The sequence below is a fragment of the Myotis yumanensis genome, unplaced genomic scaffold, assembly GCF_028538775.1.
Source record: "Myotis yumanensis isolate MYYU_CA2020_CCGP unplaced genomic scaffold, mMyoYum1.0.hap1 SCAF_5, whole genome shotgun sequence".
Taxonomy (NCBI): Eukaryota; Metazoa; Chordata; class Mammalia; order Chiroptera; family Vespertilionidae; genus Myotis; species Myotis yumanensis.
In genome coordinates this window covers 52,225,570-52,244,402 of record NW_027223756.1, presented here as the reverse complement: position 1 = coordinate 52,244,402, position 18,833 = coordinate 52,225,570, and the positions used below count along the sequence as shown (strand labels likewise).

Sequence of the window (18,833 nt, the reverse complement as noted above, 5' to 3'; positions counted from 1 at the left end):
GCTTTTATGAGCTAGAAGACTCTCTGTCGCCATTATTTTCAGGTTTCTTTTTTAAGTTTACCTTTTTATTTTAAATAATTCCAAGTAGGGTATGAAGAAATGAATTCATTATTCAACTTGCTCAATTTTCCAAAATAATTTAATAAAGACAAGCTGTACAATATATAATGAAACATTAGTAAAATACCATATGTTGGGTAAAATTGGGCTGATACTAAAAGCAATATGTTATCTAAACATGTGTAATATAAAGGAAGCCAATCTACACAGTATTTAAAAACCACCTCAATATGAACTTTTTTCCCCAGTTAGCATTGATCTAATTACCCATCAGATGTGATTACACCAAGGAATACACTTTGCAGGGAGGTTTCATGAGTTCAGTAATGAAAACATTACTGTGCAGGGCATTCAGTTAGCACAAGAAGTATTCATTCATACACTTACCCAATCATTTATTCAGTAATGTGTATTGAGGGTTTTCTATGAGCCAGCTACTCTTCTAGGCACCGAGGATACAATCTTGTACAAATTAGACAAAATTCTTGCTGTAATGGAACATTCTTGTAGAATGGAGTATTCTACTTGGGGAATCGGTAATTAAATTATTTCTAGTGAAAGAGATCAATGAAATGCTACATTGAAAAATCAGTGAACTGTCTCAGGTGTGGCTTTTAGTAGGCAGAGGAGAGGAAACTCATATCCTAAGAGAGTCTGCTCATATAACCTGAAGAGTTCTACATTCAGATAGAATTGTCTTTGGTGGCTCATGTTCCATCTCAGTTCATAGGTTTGTATTATAACAGCCATGTTTGTTATAATACAGAAATAATAGTGGATTTTTGGTTTATTTTCAAAACCAAATATTCACACACTAGAGACACTCCTAGAAGCAGCCCTCGGCTCCTCCTGTGGCCTCTCATCCCCAGGGCAGCGAGGTGCAGGAGCTGGGCAACCCCAGCTTGTCAGGCAGCCAGCAGGAGATACCTCTAATGTACAGAGTAGGGATTGCAATCTTAATTTCATTTTAAAATGAAATATTTATTACATTTTAACACAAAGAAATTCAAAATGCAAACAATAAATGGCTGAACATCTCCCTGGCCAGATAACCCTTGTGACATATAGAAAAATAACATGTTAGAAACAAAAGCCCAACCGGACAGAAAACAAAATGAAAAATAAAAAGGATCTTTGCTCAATCCCATTCAAGAAATGTAACCATAGTTAGGAGGGTTTTTAAAAAATATATATTTTATTGATATTTTGCAGAGAGGAAGGGAGAGGGATAGAGAGTTAGAAACATCAATGAGAGAGAAACATCGATCAGCTGCCTCCTGCACACCCCCTACTAGGGACGTGCCCTCAACCAAGGTACATGCCTTTGACTGGAATCGAATCTGGGACCCTTCAGTCTGCAGGCTGATGCTCTATCCTCTGAGCCAAACCAGTTAGGGCTTGGAGGGTTTTTTTTTTTATCCGTTTTAGAAAAATGATGTTTTCTTACACATACCTGTATATATGTATGTGTGTGTGTAAATGTTTACACAATAGGAATATGATGTCGTGATTTATAATCAGAAATACATATTTGGTCTACATCCCAGTTCCTGGCACAGAGCTCCTAAAACCCTTGGAATTTCCTAAGGGAAGACAGCAGGCAATGGTGTTTATTGTTGTAAATTGGGTGATTTTGGGGAAGCCCCTAGCTCACCTAAGGATAGGACTGTTTGCAAGGGGAACTAAACTGTGATTAGAGGTTTGGAACTTTTCCTTTGACTCCCAGAACTCTGGGGAGTAGAAAAGGGCTAGAGATTGGGTTCAGTCACCAATGGCCAGTGACTTCATCAGCCAGGTCTATGTAATGAAACCCCAGAGGGAAGGGTTCCAAGACCTTCCAGGTTGGTGAACACTTGCAGGTGCTGAGTGTGGTGCACTCAGAGAGGGCATGAGTGCTCTGTGCCCTTCCCCATGCCTTGCCCTGTGCCTCTCTCCCATCTGGCTTCTCGTGCGTTACATAAAGCAGTAATCTAGTGAGGAAGCTGGTTTCCTGAGTTCTGTGAGCTGCTCTGGCAAATTAATCAAACTCAAGGAGGGGTTGTGGGAACCTTTGATTTATAGCCAGTTGGCCAGAAGCACAGGTGACAACTTAGACTTGTGATTGACATCCAAAATGGGGGCACTCTTATGGGACTGAGCCCTTAACCTGTGGGAGCTGACACTAGTTTCAGGTAGATAGTAGCACATTGCGTTGACTTGTAGCACACCTAGCTGATGTCTGAGAATTGCTTTGTGGTGTGGACAAAACCATATTGAAGAAATTACACACACTGTTTTGAAACTTATTTTTTCAACTTTAAATATCACTGTGCTTTCATATCAGTATAGGCCAGTGATGGCGAACCTTTTGAGCTCGGCATGTCAGCATTTTAAAAAACCCTAACTTAACTCTGATGCCTTCTCACATATAGAAATTTTTTGATATTTGCAACCATAGTAAAACAAAGACTTATATTTTTGATATGTATTTTACATATTTAAATGCATTTAACAACAACAAAAAATCAACCAAAAAAATGAGTTCGCATGTCACCTCTGACACACGTGTCATAGGTTCGCCATCACTGGTATAGGCAAATCATCCTCTTAGCTGCAGAATATTCCCTGGTAATGTAGATTTTTTAATTAACTCTATTGTTTTATAGCAGTGGTATATTTTAAAACATTATTTATGTTACGCATATTTATGTAACTCTATCATAATAGGAAGGTAACAGGAAGCAAAATAGGATGTCAAAGAGATGCTTATGTTGGGTGGGCGACTGAAGTCTGTCATTGCTGTTGCTTGGTTGTAGCCTGGTCAGATTCAGTCTTGTGTCTTCCAGTCCTTGGATTCTGCCAGACACATGGAGTAACTTGGTACAAGAGGTAGACTTGGAATGTTTCTGGGAATTCTACTTATTTCAGCAATCCATAGCAAACATGTAGGAGCTTAGGATGAGCTTCAGCAGATTTCTTCCTTAGAAGACTTCAGTCTGTAGTGGGGCTGGAAGGCAGGGAGGTAGGTCATTTCATTGTGTGGTAGGTGCCATGGCAGAGCTATGCTCAGGATGTTGTGGCAGCAGGCATGGGACGTGTGTGCTGGAGGAGATGATTGCAATCTTCTTGGAAGGACAATGGCCAAGCTGAGTTGCTAAGATCAGTAGTAGAGAAAGGAGAAAGACACTTCAGGCTAGGGAAGAAAGAGGTAAGAAGACACATGATGAGTTCGGGGAATCACAAGTAGTTTAGTGTTGTAAGGATATAAAATTTGAGGCAGGAAATGAGATCTCTCTCCAGATGGAAACCTGTTTATGGAGAGCCTTGTATATGATACTAAACAGCTGGGTATTCCTCACTAAGTCAAAAGATACACATGTCCCTTATACATCAATTAAATACTCTGAATATTTATCACTCTTCAGAACCCTGGAAAACGTAATTCCTTTATATGCTACAAATGCAGGATTGAGCCAACTATTAGATTAATTATTTATTAATATTGAGCCCTACATTCTTGGGTTAGTGTTTGATTTTACATGATTCTTCAGAGTACCCAAAGCTTTTCACCAGTGACTGCTTGAGCTCACTGCCTGGGAGGACGGAGTGGTAGTGTAGGTGAGTGAGTTCAAATCCATTACTTCTGTCAGAAAAGCAACTAGGAATAAGTGAGCCTGCAGCATCTTTGAGTATCTAAGATATCTCGTCACTGTCATCACAGTCATTTTATAAAATGCAGGGAGACAGCCAATCATATGAAATACATTTCTTGTGTTTGGGTTTAAAAAGAGAACTGGATGGAGTGTGAGTATGGCGATTTGAATAGTAACTGACATTTATTTTACTTGACTTCCGAGCCTTGGTACTTCTAACCATCCATGTTTTGTTTTGTTTGTTCGTTTTTAATGCTAGACAAAACCGTCAGTTAGCTAGTTTAAGGTTGGGGAAAAGCACTGGAAAGGAGCAAGTTTGGAAGAGAGGAGCTCAAAGGGGAAGGCCTCATTCTTTACTAAAAATAGAGATCAATCCATTTTAAGCCCAACATGTACCTGGAAATAAACATTGTTTGTGGGGGAGGTGCATTTTTGTAGAAAGGAAGGTAGAGTTCCTTGTTGATCTCACCACAGCTCATTTCTTTCTACCGTTTTACTTCTTTTCCTCCCCCCACATCAAACTTTTTTCCTGAATCACCCCAACAGAACTCCAGGAAGATACATGTGTGTTGCTGTAGTTTACCGTTGCCCCCTGCACTGTTTTATTTAGCCAAATCTTTGTTTCTTCCACTGCTCCCTGCACAACATGGAACACCATATGCCATTGTCCCTGTCATGAAGCAGAGGGTTCCCTGGTCTGTGCCTATGCCTATGTTTATGCCACAGAGGAGGTGTGGTTCAGTGCCATCTTTTATTGATGGGGCCAGCAAAGGAGAAATCTAATGAAATTATCAAAGCTTTGAATTAATTATGAACTTGAACAGGAGCGCTAAGCTCTGTGGAGCCAAGGATCTCATTACCCATGCACTCTCATCGCCTCCTCCTCTGGAGCAGAAGGCATGTCGGCTGCAGCTCCTAGCTCCTGGCTCTGGACTTTGTTCAAACTTGCTAAACTGGCATCGTCTTCTTACTACGAAGTGGCTGCAAATGTCCATGATGATTAATATAATTCTGCTCTGGATCTTCAGGAAATGTCAATAGGTTTCTCTACCCCTCCTTTTTCCTTTTATTTTCTTTCTTTCTCCTTTCTTTCATCAAATTGGATGTTATACAAGTTCCTATCCTTTTTGAATAATAGGAGAAGCTTTTAGGATTCAGGTGTAGCTTCAAGGAATACAGTGGTTGATTTAAAGTTAAGAGCTGTGTTACATCTACTGTGTATTCCCTGGATAATTAGGTAAGCAAAGTCAAATATTTTTTCTTTAAATTTTGAACACCCAATAGAAGTTTTTCTTGCTTATTTCTACCTTAGAATTAATGGAACCGCAGTAACTTCCCTGGTCTTAAGACACTGTTCATAATTTTAATGTGTGTTGTATGGAGGCCACAGATCTCACTCTGCTGGGTGTATTTCCGAGGACTTAGGCTCCCTGATAGAGAGTAGTTAATGTTTTCTTAATATAATTCTGGTTTTTCACTTCCCAGTAATATGAAATTTTTTATGAATAAATCACCCTCTGATTGTTTTAACTTTAGTAGTAAAATCAATAACAACAAGGTTTCAATTTACTACTGGTGACAATTCTTTGGTACTGTCATATAGGTTCAGAGCATCTCATGCACGCCTTTTCTGCTTGCTTTTGGGACCCATTATTTATGAATTCCTAACCTGCAGCTCATCTGTCTTAGTAAACTATAGGCCACTGGCAATTTTTGTAAGCAGTGACTAACTTTGCTTTATAGGGTCAATGTTTTAAGATTTTGAGTGGTGGGGATGGGACAATGATAACCTTTGCTTTTGCTTTTCCTATTCACCTTCAGCGAGTTTTTCCCCCCATTTATTTTCTCTATAGGCAGCAGCAATATTTAATTCAGCCTTTGGAAGTTTTCTGGTAAGTAAACATGGTTTAACTTGTCTATTATAACTTTTGTTATGATATTATTTGTATGAAAGATTTAGTGAAATTGGGCTTCTTTTACTGTTTAGTTATATATAAAAGTGTTTTAATTTTTTTATGTTCCATTATTCGTAACCGGGAGAAAATTAGTTAATAAAGAAAAATTTATCTTACAATATAATTGGGGACTTGGGTTTAATATTCCATTTAATGGATTCATGGAATCAATTAAAACACTATGTGTCTCCTTATAGAGGTTATGTCAATATATTGATCATTTAATGAGGTCTTTTAGATTATTATTATTTTGTATCATGGGACTGAGGATTTTGAAAAGGAAACATGACCCAGCTGGTCAGAAAGGGAATGCTAATTTACTTGTTGACATGTCATTTATTTTGTACATTTCATTGTCATAGAAGCTACTATCTTGGTTTCTTCTGAGAAATCTATGTGAAAAAAGTTGAAATGGGGAAATTAATGAGTAATTTGCAAGAAAATGCAATATTTTTTTGACAGGCAGACTATAAATTCTATGTAAAAATAGTTCAGCTTTCATAAGTAGAACCAATATAATGATAAGGACAATACTATTTTATCATTTTTAATCATTTTTAAATAGATGATGTAATAAAGACTTGTTATGAAAGAATGAGAAAGAAGCTGAATTTTCTGTTAATTGAATATTTTTACTTGTACCTTCCCTAAAACTATGCTGAATTCATGGAAATAAATTAGAAACTTTCCTTTTAAGTACATAACTTATTAGCAGATATGTAGTACAAATAATTGAGACTAGAATCAGTGGGGTGTAAACTGGTTCATGAGTCTAGGCAAAATATCAATTGCTTCTGTATAAAATGTTCTTGACTTATTGTATGTATTTAAATGGAGAGAAAGCATTTAAACATGTGATATGTTTAAATGTGTTAATTCTATATACTTCTATACAGATTTTAATGTTTCAGTGTTACCGAGCTTTTACTTATGTAGCTTCTGCAAAATAAGTTTAAAATATATCTTATTTTTAAAGAAGTAGTAATGTTTTTCCCAAAGCTGTATTATTATTGAGGTTTAGAAGAGAGAGAATAGTGTCTATTTAATGAAAACAATCTCGCGAACTACTTATTTTAGACGCAATTATATTTTAAGTCATTATTGCATGTGTGCAAGTATTACTTTCTATATGTTTTCACATTGACACAATAATATGTTAAAGATGATCTTGCTAGAAGCCAATTTTCATTATATGGTTTGGAATCATATACATTCACTATGGAAACATGGTTTCCTAAGCTGGATCTCTTACTCTGTCAGATGTCTAAGGTAATTAAGAAAGTGAGGTTAAGGCAATTGTCTGCGTAACTGAAGCAAAGTACGCTGTCCCTTATTTGGAAAACAAGCTCAGTTAGGTATAGGTTAAGCTTTGCACTGGCCGTGTGCGCAGCAAACAGTTCACGGTGTTTGTCCTACAGGCCCAATTCTTTGGTAAGGTCCAGTAAAGGCAAACTTGCCCTGGGGAATCTTCAGCGTTTTTGTTATGCTTTCTTACTTCTAAGAGTTTGTACATTCTCACTCCTTAGTCTTGTGCTCTTTTTTCTCTCTTCGTCTTCCATCTCACCTTAATGTGACTAATCAATTAAAAGTACTTATTGAGGTGCTGCCACACAGGTAGCTTTCTGGTAGCTGTAAGGGTGCAAAGAAATATGATACTGGTCGTTGTGAAGATGACACATAGACAAAAATACAGTGTAAAAGTTAAGAAGTCAGACAAAAGATGTTGCTGTGTGTTATATAGCTGTCAGATGGCATAGGGAGTATGCACTCTGAATTCAGAGGTCCGATGGAAACAGTTTCGCTGAGCTGGGCCTCGAAGAATGGTAGGACCTAGCTCTGGAGAGGAGAAGAGAGGACGTCCTGCACAGAGCAGTGGCAGAGGCAGAGTGTGTTTTTTTCCATTTTTCTTCCCGCTTCATTTCCCTCCTTTTCCTTTCCCAAAGTTGAAAGGTACCAGAAAGGGGTTGAGAATGAAAATTATGGTTTGGAGATGTGTTTGCTCAAATATTATAAAAGAAATAATTTATTTTTTCACCTTTTCCGTCATAGTTACAATAAACCTTGGAATATAAAATATGTATGAGTCTGAACTAAATCAATTCGAATTGGGTTCAGCTTATTTAACAAAAAAATAACAGCAGGTTGTACAAGATAAAGGCTTATTTCTCTATTAGGTAACATCTGGAGGGAGGCTGTCCACGTATGACAAACAGGCTTCATGGTCTCCTTGTGGACCCAGACGCCTGTTTTCCTCCTCCACCCTCCACAGCATGCAGCTTCCTATCCCAGGGCTGCCTCGGGATCCAAGAGAGCTGCTGAAGCTCCAGCCAAAACGATACCTGGGGAGCCAGGCAAAGAGCTAAAAGCTACGACTGCTTTTTAAAAACAGCATTCCTAGAATTTCAGCACCATTCTTGCAGTAATAGTTTATTGCAGAACTTAGTCATATGATTCTACCTAGCCACTGGAGGGGTTGGGATATGTGGCAATTTGCTGAGAGTTAACATTTGGATTTCTGTTCCTAAGGCAGCCAGCACTTTGAACACTATACAGCAGTTGTCAGGAGAGAAGTTGATGCTTGACTTGGGCTTGGACTTATTTGAACTCCAAATTATAACCTTCATGTTTCGTTATAATTTTGTTATTCTTAAAAGGGTGGTGGTACATGTTAGAATTTGGAGTTTTCTTTATAAATAGAACATATCTACCTATTCTTAAAATTTAGTATTATGGGTGGTAGTATGCTTTCTGGAGTCAGACTTGTCTGAGTTTTAATCCTTACTTGACTGAATACCAACCAGCCTAACCATATAACCTTCCCTCTCTGTAAAATGGGATAATGATAGAACCTAAACTGTGCAGTTGTGGTGAGGATTAAATGGGGTAAGATGCTTGTGGGATGTGTTAGAAATAACTAACCTAGGTTTTATTCAAACTCTGCCATGATTTTGTGTGTGTGTGGCCATGGACATTCATATAATGAAGAAATTGGTTATCTCTGACTTCACTCCTATGAGTGCTAAAATACGCGGCTCCAACTATTACTGTCTGGTTATGAGTGACCATTTCTTTTGTATTTACATAATGGAATCTGAAAAGAGTACTTACTTCAGATTACATTAAAACTTTGAATGAGAGGCTTTTATTAGAAGAATTTTTGAAGAAAAAACTCCGAGGGCATTCTTGTTGATTTTCAGACATCTGGGTATACCAAATAAAATATTGTACATATTTATAGCTAGTTTAATAATGTCCCAGGTCTAATTAAAACACAGTGTTTTAAAGAACTAATTGTTACAGAAAACTGTTTTTTTTTAATGTAGCTAGGCTGGTAATAACCAATGATAGATGAATTTAATTTACATAAATTTCAGACCAAGAGAATATTTTAAAATCATGCCACAGAGGATTGCTTTAAGTTAAAAAGTTAATGTCATTATCTCCTCCTCTTATTTAAATTGTTTGGTTTACAATAATTGTGGAGCATAATAAGTGTTTTGAGATTTCCCTTCATGGGATTTTAATAGAATTTGATAGTCAGCCACCCTGAATAACTATAGTGTTATCAAAATTATATACATATTTTCTATGTAAAACCATCTACTTCAAGTTCAAACACCTGTGTTCCTTCCTCATCAGAAGGAAGATTTAAAAAAATAGGTATTAGCCACTTTTTGAAAAATTCCAGCTAAAAAATTCTTTCTTTAATTTAAAAAGATTCAACTGTGTTGAAAAAAACTTTGGTCATATGATTTGTTAGACTTTTAGCATTTTGTCTGGAGGCTGAATTTGGTGTTTCTGTGTCTTCAAAAATTACACCTTAAAATTTAAAAGGAAAAGGCAGAACTACTTCTTTTTAGACTCCTCAGCCTAGTTTATTGTTTTTGGTAACTCCTGACCTTAGAGGAAAACCCTAGCAATTCATGGCAACAGAAATGTAAGCATTTTGGAAACAGCTGCAGTTATAAACAAAGTCATCTTAATGCATACAATAACACTCAGCCTAAAAGATCTTTGAGTCACTGTTTGCTTTCTAAATCTCTTCATTTAAAGTATTAAGAAATGGTTTTCTTTTTTTTATTTTTTTTTACATAAATCTTCTCGAAATAGGCATTGCTGCTATTCTAAGATGACTAATTTTGTTTCTTTTCATGTGAGACCAAGTGTGAAAGGGACTCCTTGCGTTGAGCTGAAGAACTAGCCAGCACATATGTTCATTCCCTTACCTAGTTGTTCTGTCTTTCCTCTTTGCTGTAGCTGGGCCGCCATTATCACCCAGCTTTGTAGAAAGATTTGAATAGTTAACTTAGGCTATTATAGTTGCCGAAAGAAAGAAATCTCAAACACAAATGGCATGTTTTAAGAACTTGGGATGTATGTTTAGTAACTTCTTTTATTCTTCCTTTCTTGTACAAAAATATACTCAGCCACATGTAGCACGGTCAGAGAAGAAGCACATCAGCTTTGTTACTCATTGATGGCTGGGCAGCACTGCTTTTAAAATATCAGAGCAAGAAAGTGAAACAAGCCAGTCAATGAAGGAAAAATACCACATGATCTCACTCATTCATGGATAATAAAGACCATTACAAACTTTTGAACAATAATAGATACAGAGGCAGAGCTGCCTCAAACTGATTGTCAAACTGCAGTGGGAAGGCCAGAGAGAGTTGGGGGGCAGGAGGGAGGGGAGTAAGAGATCAACCGAAGGACTTGTATGCATGCATATAAGCATAACTAATGGACATAAGACACTGGGGGGTAAGGGAGGGTAGGGGTTTGTCAAGGGTGGGGGGGAAAAAAGGACACTTATGTAATACCCTTTGTAATACTTTAAGCGAAAAATAAAAAAATAAAAATAAAAATAAAAAAAAAATATCAGAGCAAGATCTCAAATATTAACATAGAAGTTTAAGGATGCTACCAGGTATGACTCGATGGTTAATTTGATTTTCCTGTAACCTAAATCTAGGATATCCATTTTTAATTTATGTTTATAGAATACCCATTTTGTGCAATACTGGAAACTATGCTGATATTTTCCCTTAATTTGCTCAAAATCTTAACCAACCCAAGTTATTCAGTTGAAAGATCTTGGTTTTCCCCCAAAAGTTCATGACCTGTTTATAAAACAGCCTTTTATTTTCATTGCCAGAACAAACAACTGAATTATTCAGCAGTGTTCAGTACCACCTTACAGGATGTTATCTTAAGTTCATCCTTTTTACTGTTAAGGACTTGATAAAACCAGGATTTAAAATAACCATATCTTACCCTAAGTTCAAACGATGGGGAGCTGATTTCCATGTTATGAAATGGAACCCCTCGTCAGGCCATGCACTTCATTTCCTCACCTCTTGGGACAAATGAACATCATAAAAGCTAGATTGCTGAGAAAGACTACTTTCTCTTTAAAAAATACCATTGGCTCAGTTAGCACTGTGGCACAAAATAGGAAAGTACGATAGAAAATTAACATACAAGTACTGAGTCTGTTCAACTCAAGGCACTTTTCTAAATACTGAAGCCAATACGCAAAGCATGAATACATGAAACAATAAATGACAATCAAAGGTTTAAGAAAGAGAGAAGACAAGAACTGCCTTTAATGCAGTGTTTTCTAAATTTCAGGCACCTTTATGAGTTTTACCCTGTTGACATATTATTTGTATTATTAGGTTAAATAAAACTCACCTTTAAAATTTAAATTGATTTTTAAGCAAAACTTTACATCAACACTGTAAATAAAAAATTATTGTCATGAATAGAAGATAACTGAAATTAAATCAAGTGGAAAAAAACTAGTGTTAATTTGTAGCTAACCTCTGCTGCGTATATAAGGCTATGAGTCCAATGCCTGTCCTCCTTTTGATAAAACAGTGAAGTTAGAACAAGTACCAAACCAAGAACTGTTCCTTCCTGCAGTCTGGATTTCTATGTAAAGAGAGTAAGTTTAATCACTTATTCTTTGTCTATGGGTCCTTTAAGTCATCTTGCTCTCCCTCTTGGGACAGCAACTGTTCTTAGACTTTGGGAAGCCCTGGTGGTTTTTTTTTTGTTTTGTTTTTTTAACATTCTCAATCACTTCATCCAAAGGGAGAATTAACACCATTTGGGGAGGTCAAATGAGGAAACCCCTTGAATCAGAGACTCTGTTTCTTCCTTTAGAGTGTTTTCTATATAACAGTTGTCTAGAAAAGCAGTATGCATGTGTGCCCAACATGTTTGTAGAGTTAAAAATATGCTGCTATAATGCTTGTGTAAGAAAAACCCTATGATAGCTACATTTGGATTTGTTTCTAAAGCAAACTCTTATGCAAAGTACAGACATTGTAAATAAAAAATGGTATTTGTTACTTAATAAAAATGTATAGAATCCTTACCTACTCCATTTTAGCAGCATAATGCTCTATGTTGTCTGACAGGGCTTGTGTAGCAAGTAAATGCATTAGTCACAGTGACCATTTTTCTTGCAAATTTGTGACATAGATTTAATTATAGGAATGACCAGCAACTTACAAATCTAATTTTGGTGGAGGCTGAGGCAACTTTTTTTTTTTTTTTAATAATGATGGATTTTTTTTAAAGCAATGATTTCATTACTATTTAAAGAAATCTACTGGTTTAGAACTAGCCAATTGACTGAAGTTATTTTATTACCCATTAACAAATGCCATGTGCTTTTATTTTAATTTTTATCAATTTTTAAAATGTCAGCATTCCCAAACTGGAAAAGTACTCGCTTCTGTACCCATTTAGGTAAAAATAAATAAATATACATGTGGGGAGAGGGGCAGGATATTTGTAAAGGGCCTCCTAAGAAATATGATACTAATATTTAATTAAAACCAAGACTACATTTCCTTAATTTGAATCTAGTGCACTACAGAACTGTTCTTAGACTTTGGGAAGCCCTGTTTGTTTGTTTTTAACATTCTCAATCACTTCATCCAAAGGGAGAATTAACACCATTTGGGGAGGTCAAATGAGGAAACCCCTAGAATCAGAGACTCTGTTTCTTTCCTTAGAGTATTTTCTATATAACACTTGTCTAGAAAAACAGTATGTGGCCTTTAGTAGGAGATTCCCAATAGCTAGCTACAAGCTGATGATAATGTGGTAGATAGTTCTCATTTCTCTGCTTCTGTTTCTTCAAAACAAAAATTTGCCATCATTCTTTTGTTTATTAAGCTAATATTTTGAGGATCTGGGGGTAATAGTGTGGTGGAGCCAAACAATTAATTTTCCTGTCTTTATCTGCATTACAGATTCTTAAGATGAGCCTATCAGGACATATGGCAAGGGGTGCAGTGGGAGAGGAGGGAATTACTTCCCTCTTATTAATATATTCACTTCATTGAGTCAGACCCCACTGCCATTCCAAAATAAATCTGTACACGTGGGAAGAAGTGGGAAGGCATCTGAGGATGCATAAACTGTATAAACTTGTGGTTTCTACTAGTACCAACCGAAAAGAACCTTCCTTCTAATTACTGGTCTTTATGATGAAAGCAGTGTTAGACATCCAGACTCCAGCATGGATGCAGCTTTTCAAGGAAACATTTAGCACTTTTAAAAATCAGTGGTATGTGCTGTTGGTAATGGCACGTTATAGTTGGCTGAAATTAAAAAATCAAACATCAAAATATTTCTTAGCTCTGATTCACTGCATATTGCCGTTTGACTTTGTATCAATTTTATTGAAACATTTGTGGACTTCTGCTAGGTTCTAGAACTAAAGCAAAATAACAAAAAGAATAATGTATGATTCTTGGCATCCTGGATTTAAATGTCGCTTTTCACAGTGTGATCCCAGACCAACTGATTCTTAATTTCCCTCTGGTGACGGGTGTTTGGGCCCCACAAAGTTTGAGGACTTCTTATTTTAACTATTAAATTTCAAGTAAAATATAGTAGATTATCATCTCCAAATTATTTTTAAACACTCTCCCATTTTTATTGCACCTCCAAAGAAAACTGGATTTTATTTAAGTTTTTAAAAACTAGATGTTTTTAAAGAGCAGAAACCACTGAGTATTTTTTTTTCTGCCCTTATACTTTTGCCTTTTCCAGAAGGTCATATGAATAGAATCCCATTGTATGTAGCCTTTTGAATCTGGGTTATTTTACATAGCATAAGTTTTTATGATTCATCTATGTTGTTGTATGTATCTATCAGTAGCTCATTTCTTTCTACTGCTAAATAATAGTACATTTGGTATTTTACCAATTGATGAGCTTTGGGCTATTTCCTATGTTTGGCGATTATGAATCAAGCTGCTTTGAATATTTGTGTACAAGTTTTTGTATAGACATATGCTTTCATTCCCTTGGGGAAATACCTAGGAGTGGGATTGCTGAGTCAAACATAAGTATATGTTTAACATACAAAACCACCAAACCATTTTTCAAAGTGGTTGTACCATTGTACATTCTCACCAGGAATGTATGAGGAATTCTGTTGCTCCTAAGCCTGGCCAGGCCTAGGTATTAGCAGTATTTTTATTTTAGCCATTTGAATAGTTACATGGTAGTATGTCATCATAGCTTTAATTTATATTTCCCTAATGTTTAATGATGTTGGACATTGTTTTATGTGCTTACTTGCCGTCTGTATATCTTCTTGGGGAAGTGTTTGTTCAGATCTCTTGCCTATTGTTTTATTGGATTGTTTTCTTATAATTGAACTAGAGGCCCAGTGCACGGATTCGTGCACCAGTGGGGTCCCTCGGCCTGGCCTGCGCCCTCTCACAATCTGGGACCCCTCAGGGGATGTCGGACTGCCGGTTTTGGCCAGATCCCTGCAGGTCAGGCCGAGGGACCCCACTGGTGCACAAATCTGTGCACCGGGCCTCTAGTATGCATATAAGATCTTTGGTTAATCTCTTTCCACCCTCTCCCCTCCCCCTTTCCCCCCTTTCCTCTGAGATTCATAAGTCTGTTCCATGTTTCCATGCCTGTGCGTTGAGCATCTGCCCCCTGGTGGTCATTGCACATCATAGTGAACGGTCGAATGGTCGCTTAGGCTTATATATATATAGATTGTTAATTTTTAAGTATGTTTTAGATACCAGCCATTTAACAGATATGTATTTTGCAAGTGTTTCACTTTCTTAAGATTGTCTTTCAAAGAGCAGAGTTTTAAATTTTTTTATCAATTTATTTATATTTCTTTCTTTTATGGCTTGTGCTTTTTGTGTCCTATCTAAGAAATCTTTGTTTAACCTAAAGTCACAAAGATTTTCCTACTGTGTTTTCTTCGGGGAGTTTTATAGTTTTTGTTTTTAATTTAAGGTCTGTCATCTACTTTGAGTTAATGTTTGCATATAGTACTATGTATGAATTGGGATTCATTACTTTGCATATTGTTGTAGAAGTTTAAAGTTTTATTTCTATCCAAAGTATTCACCTTTTCCATATGGATATTTTCCATATGATAGTCCTTCCCTATCACCATGTCAGATAAAATTTCACATGTACTGTCCTTTAGTTTTATAGTTAAAATGCATATCTAATCTATTTTTTAAAAAGCAAAGCCTATTATATGGGGGTTCAGTTAATACAAATCACAATTTGAAAGCACTTCACCTGATTATTGTATCAGGTTTTTAAAAACATGTGCTTTTATTAAGTTTAGAGAGAGGAAGGGAGAGGCATAGAGAGATAGAAACATCAGTGAGAGAAAAAAACATCATTAATTGTCTGCCTCCTGCATGCCCGCCCCGCGCCCCCCCCTCCCCCACTGGGGATTGAGCCCACAACCAGGGCATGTGCCTTGACCAGGAATTGAACTGTGACCTTTTAGTTCTTGGGTCGACACTCAACCACCGAGCCACACTGGCCAGGCTGATTATGGTATCATTTGTTAAAGAAGTCAATTTCAGCTGTTGCTGCCCCTGCCGGGGTTTTATCCCATGTACTTTGTAGTGTTACTCTCATATCTACATAGTGACATATATGCTTGTCCCAGAAGATAATTAGATCAGCACTTTGACTGTTAAAAATTGTTTCTCTACCTTAGGATATTACACATGACATTAATACAATTACTTAAGATAAAATTATTGTTTGAAGTGTAAAATGGAGATGTACATGGAATAGTGATTGAAAATTATAGAAACCTCATTTTTTTAAAAAAAAATTCTCATCCGAGGATATTTTTCCATTGATTTTTTTTTTTAGAGTGTGGAAGAGAGAGGGAAAGATAGAGAGAAATATTGATGTGTTCTCACATCAATTGGTTGCCTCCTGCATGAGCCCTGACCAGGTCCTGGGCCAGGAGGAGCCTGCATGTGCCCTTGACTGGAATCGAACCCCAAACCCTACAGTATGCAGGCAGACACTCTATCCACTGAGCCAAACTGGCTAGGGCATAGAAACCTCATTTTTATTTCTATCCATTTAATTTGCAAATGTGCACACAAACTAGTGGTAAAATGTGTCTAGCTTGAGGATTATGGAGTAAGGTGAATAGCTCTCTTAGTAACAGAGTTTCAGATAATAGAGGACTGGGTCTAGTAGTCGATATTTGTGGTTTGGTTTTCTTTTTATCATTGAGGAAATTCTCTTATAAGTAGTTATTTTATAAAATGTTTCTGGTTTTCACTTGAAAGTTTATATTCTTTTTATCCATGCATTTAGAAGCGATAATGTTTGTTAACATTATTGTGCTTCTGGTAATTTCCAAGAGCCAAGGCAATGCATCCTATCTTCTTCCTGTTGTGAGATAAACTGTCCTCACATACGACTTTTGTATGTCACTCACATTCCCCATGCCTTCCGTGCCTCGGAATTGCCCACCACCTACTTGGCCATTTGGGGATCCTCCTAGAGCAGCCCATCCTCTCTCTCCTCGTGCCTTTCATTCATTCCCGTATTCACTGTTGATTCACTCTCTCCTCCCCCCATCCCCCAGCACTTGGAGCCCTTTCCTGTCCCCACCCCCCTGTTTGCTGCAATTATTCTCATCCTTCCCATATCCTATCCATTGCTCCTAAGCCTGGCTTTTTCTTGAAACAATTTTGCTAGCTTTTCTTTTATGGTTGTGTAGTTCTTTTGATGACTTTCCATCTAGATTATAACTGATTAGTATAGATTGTAACTAGTTAGCTTAAAATTCTAACCTCCTGCTCCATCTCTAGCACTGCCTGTCATCTTGCTCTGCTTTTTTTCTAGAATACTTGTTTTCCAACAGTTATCTATCTATCTATCTATCTATCTATCTATCTATCTGTCTATCTATCTATCTAACTAACTATTGTTTATTTAGTTAGTTCTTTTTCTGTCTTCCCCATTCAAATTCAAGTTCCAAGAAGGTATTTATTTGGTTTGGTTTGGGTCATTGCTCTGTTCCCAGCTCCTATAGTATCTAGCACATGGAAAGCACTCAAAATATGTTTGTTAAATGAGTAAATAGAATTCATTTTAACCTCTCTTCTTAATATATCTAAGATTGTAAAATATCTTATATATAATATGCTCTGAAAATGCATGCTAATTATTACAATTATATGTTGAATTAGTTTTACAAGTGCAATGTCACTTTGATGATTATGTACCAAGTTTTTCTTGCTTATATTAAAGTGATTTAAATTTGTATGATTTTACTCCCAATAAAAATGCTCCAGCCATAAGAAACTTATATTGCTTTATATTCACAGTATAGATTTAAATTGGGTGTGGAAACTCATTTCCACATCTAACTTTGATAATTGGTGATTTGTAAAGTTTCTTCTCACAATAACCCTTAAGAGTAGATTAGGAGAGGTTATCCCTATGTAGTAGATTACCACCCCATATGCTCTTATTGTTGAAATAATTTTCATTTTATTTATATCAGAAAGTTTTCCATGAAAAATTGCTACAACTGTGATTAGTACATATTTTTAAAGAGTTGGAGATTTTAAAATAAGAATCTGTAAGTGCTTACCACTATATGGCATTGTAGATCATTGTTGCACTATTGGTATTTAAGATAGTTTATTATCAAAGTTTATACTTTAACTTGTGAAATATATAATACAATTAAATTGACAAGTGTGAACTGAAATCTAGGCATGACTGAAAAGAAATTGTACTGTATCTTAGAGAAGAGGTATAAATATAAGTCTGAAAAATGGAAGAATCATTTCAATGGTGTATAAAAACAGATCAAATTAACATCTGAGAGGCATTAGAAGTACTTATAAAATAGAAATGACCAAAAAAGAAAGAAAAAGAAAAAAGAAAAGGAAAAAGCCAAGGTGATAATGAGGAAGCAGATAACTTGAACTCGCAATATGATACGAGAGCACATGAAAGCAAATATAGTTCCTTCTTGAGAAGCATCTTGTTACAGCCCCCGCACTTCAGTTTCATATGTTTATAATTCACAGTTTTGCTTTGACTTTGGTCTTATCATCTCGTCAGAGGTTAAAGTTTGTTCAATGAGATATAAAAAATAATAAAGATGTGACTTGGGCTGGAGGAGTTTTGGGGAGTGACATATATTTCTAAATGATGGAGAAAAGTAGAGACAGAATTTTAAGATACTAAAAGAATGGATGTATAGTTAATCAGACATGATTTCTTAATGATAAAGTTGATTCCATTTTCTTATGATAACCTAAAAAATACATATGTGCTATTTCCATTTGTTATAGCAGCCTAATTAGCCATTCAAAATTCCTGATCAGTAGCTGCTGACATACATGCATTTGGAGCAGGACAGTTTTTGTCTTTATAATAATTAAAGTCAACAATAGGAAAGGTTATCTCTTGTTTACCACCCCCCCCCCCCCCAAGTAGATTTACATGTTACTCTTTCTTTTCTCTTCATTTACTTCTATCTCTTCAAACTGAAGAGGAAAAAATGAGTAATGATCATGAAAAACATTAGAGATATGTAGAGGCTTCTCGTCTTTTGCCCTTGAATTCACAGGCATTTTCTTTCAAAGATAGTTGAATCCTGATTATGAACCATTAAAATGCCTTCAGAATTTTGGATTCTTACCTAATGTAGTTTTAAGCCAAACAGTGTTAAAGTCAAAATGTTATATTTTTAGCTCTCAAAAAATTGAATAGAAACTCCCACTAATGCAGACAAGAGGTTAAAAAAAGGTTTAAGTAACAGTAGAAAATATCTAGATTAAGAAGAACACTTCCTTTTGCAACAGAATGCAGTTGTCCTTTTGTACATATTTACAAG

The 18,833-nt window shown here is 36.2% G+C and overlaps 1 protein-coding gene across 3 annotated transcripts in view; it reads left to right on the top strand.

The window, feature by feature from the left end:
- Positions 1–18,833, top strand: part of SLC10A7 (solute carrier family 10 member 7) — a 195,648-nt gene that overhangs the window by 61,566 nt on the left and 115,249 nt on the right. For 2 of the 3 annotated variants that reach the window (XM_070415274.1, XM_070415272.1), the window contains exon 5: positions 5,546–5,584. The exons of the other annotated variant lie outside the window; for it this stretch is intronic. In XM_070415274.1, coding sequence (XP_070271375.1) covers positions 5,546–5,584 — 39 coding nt within the window. The remainder of the gene's footprint in view (positions 1–5,545; positions 5,585–18,833) is intronic. 3 annotated transcript variants of the gene reach the window in all.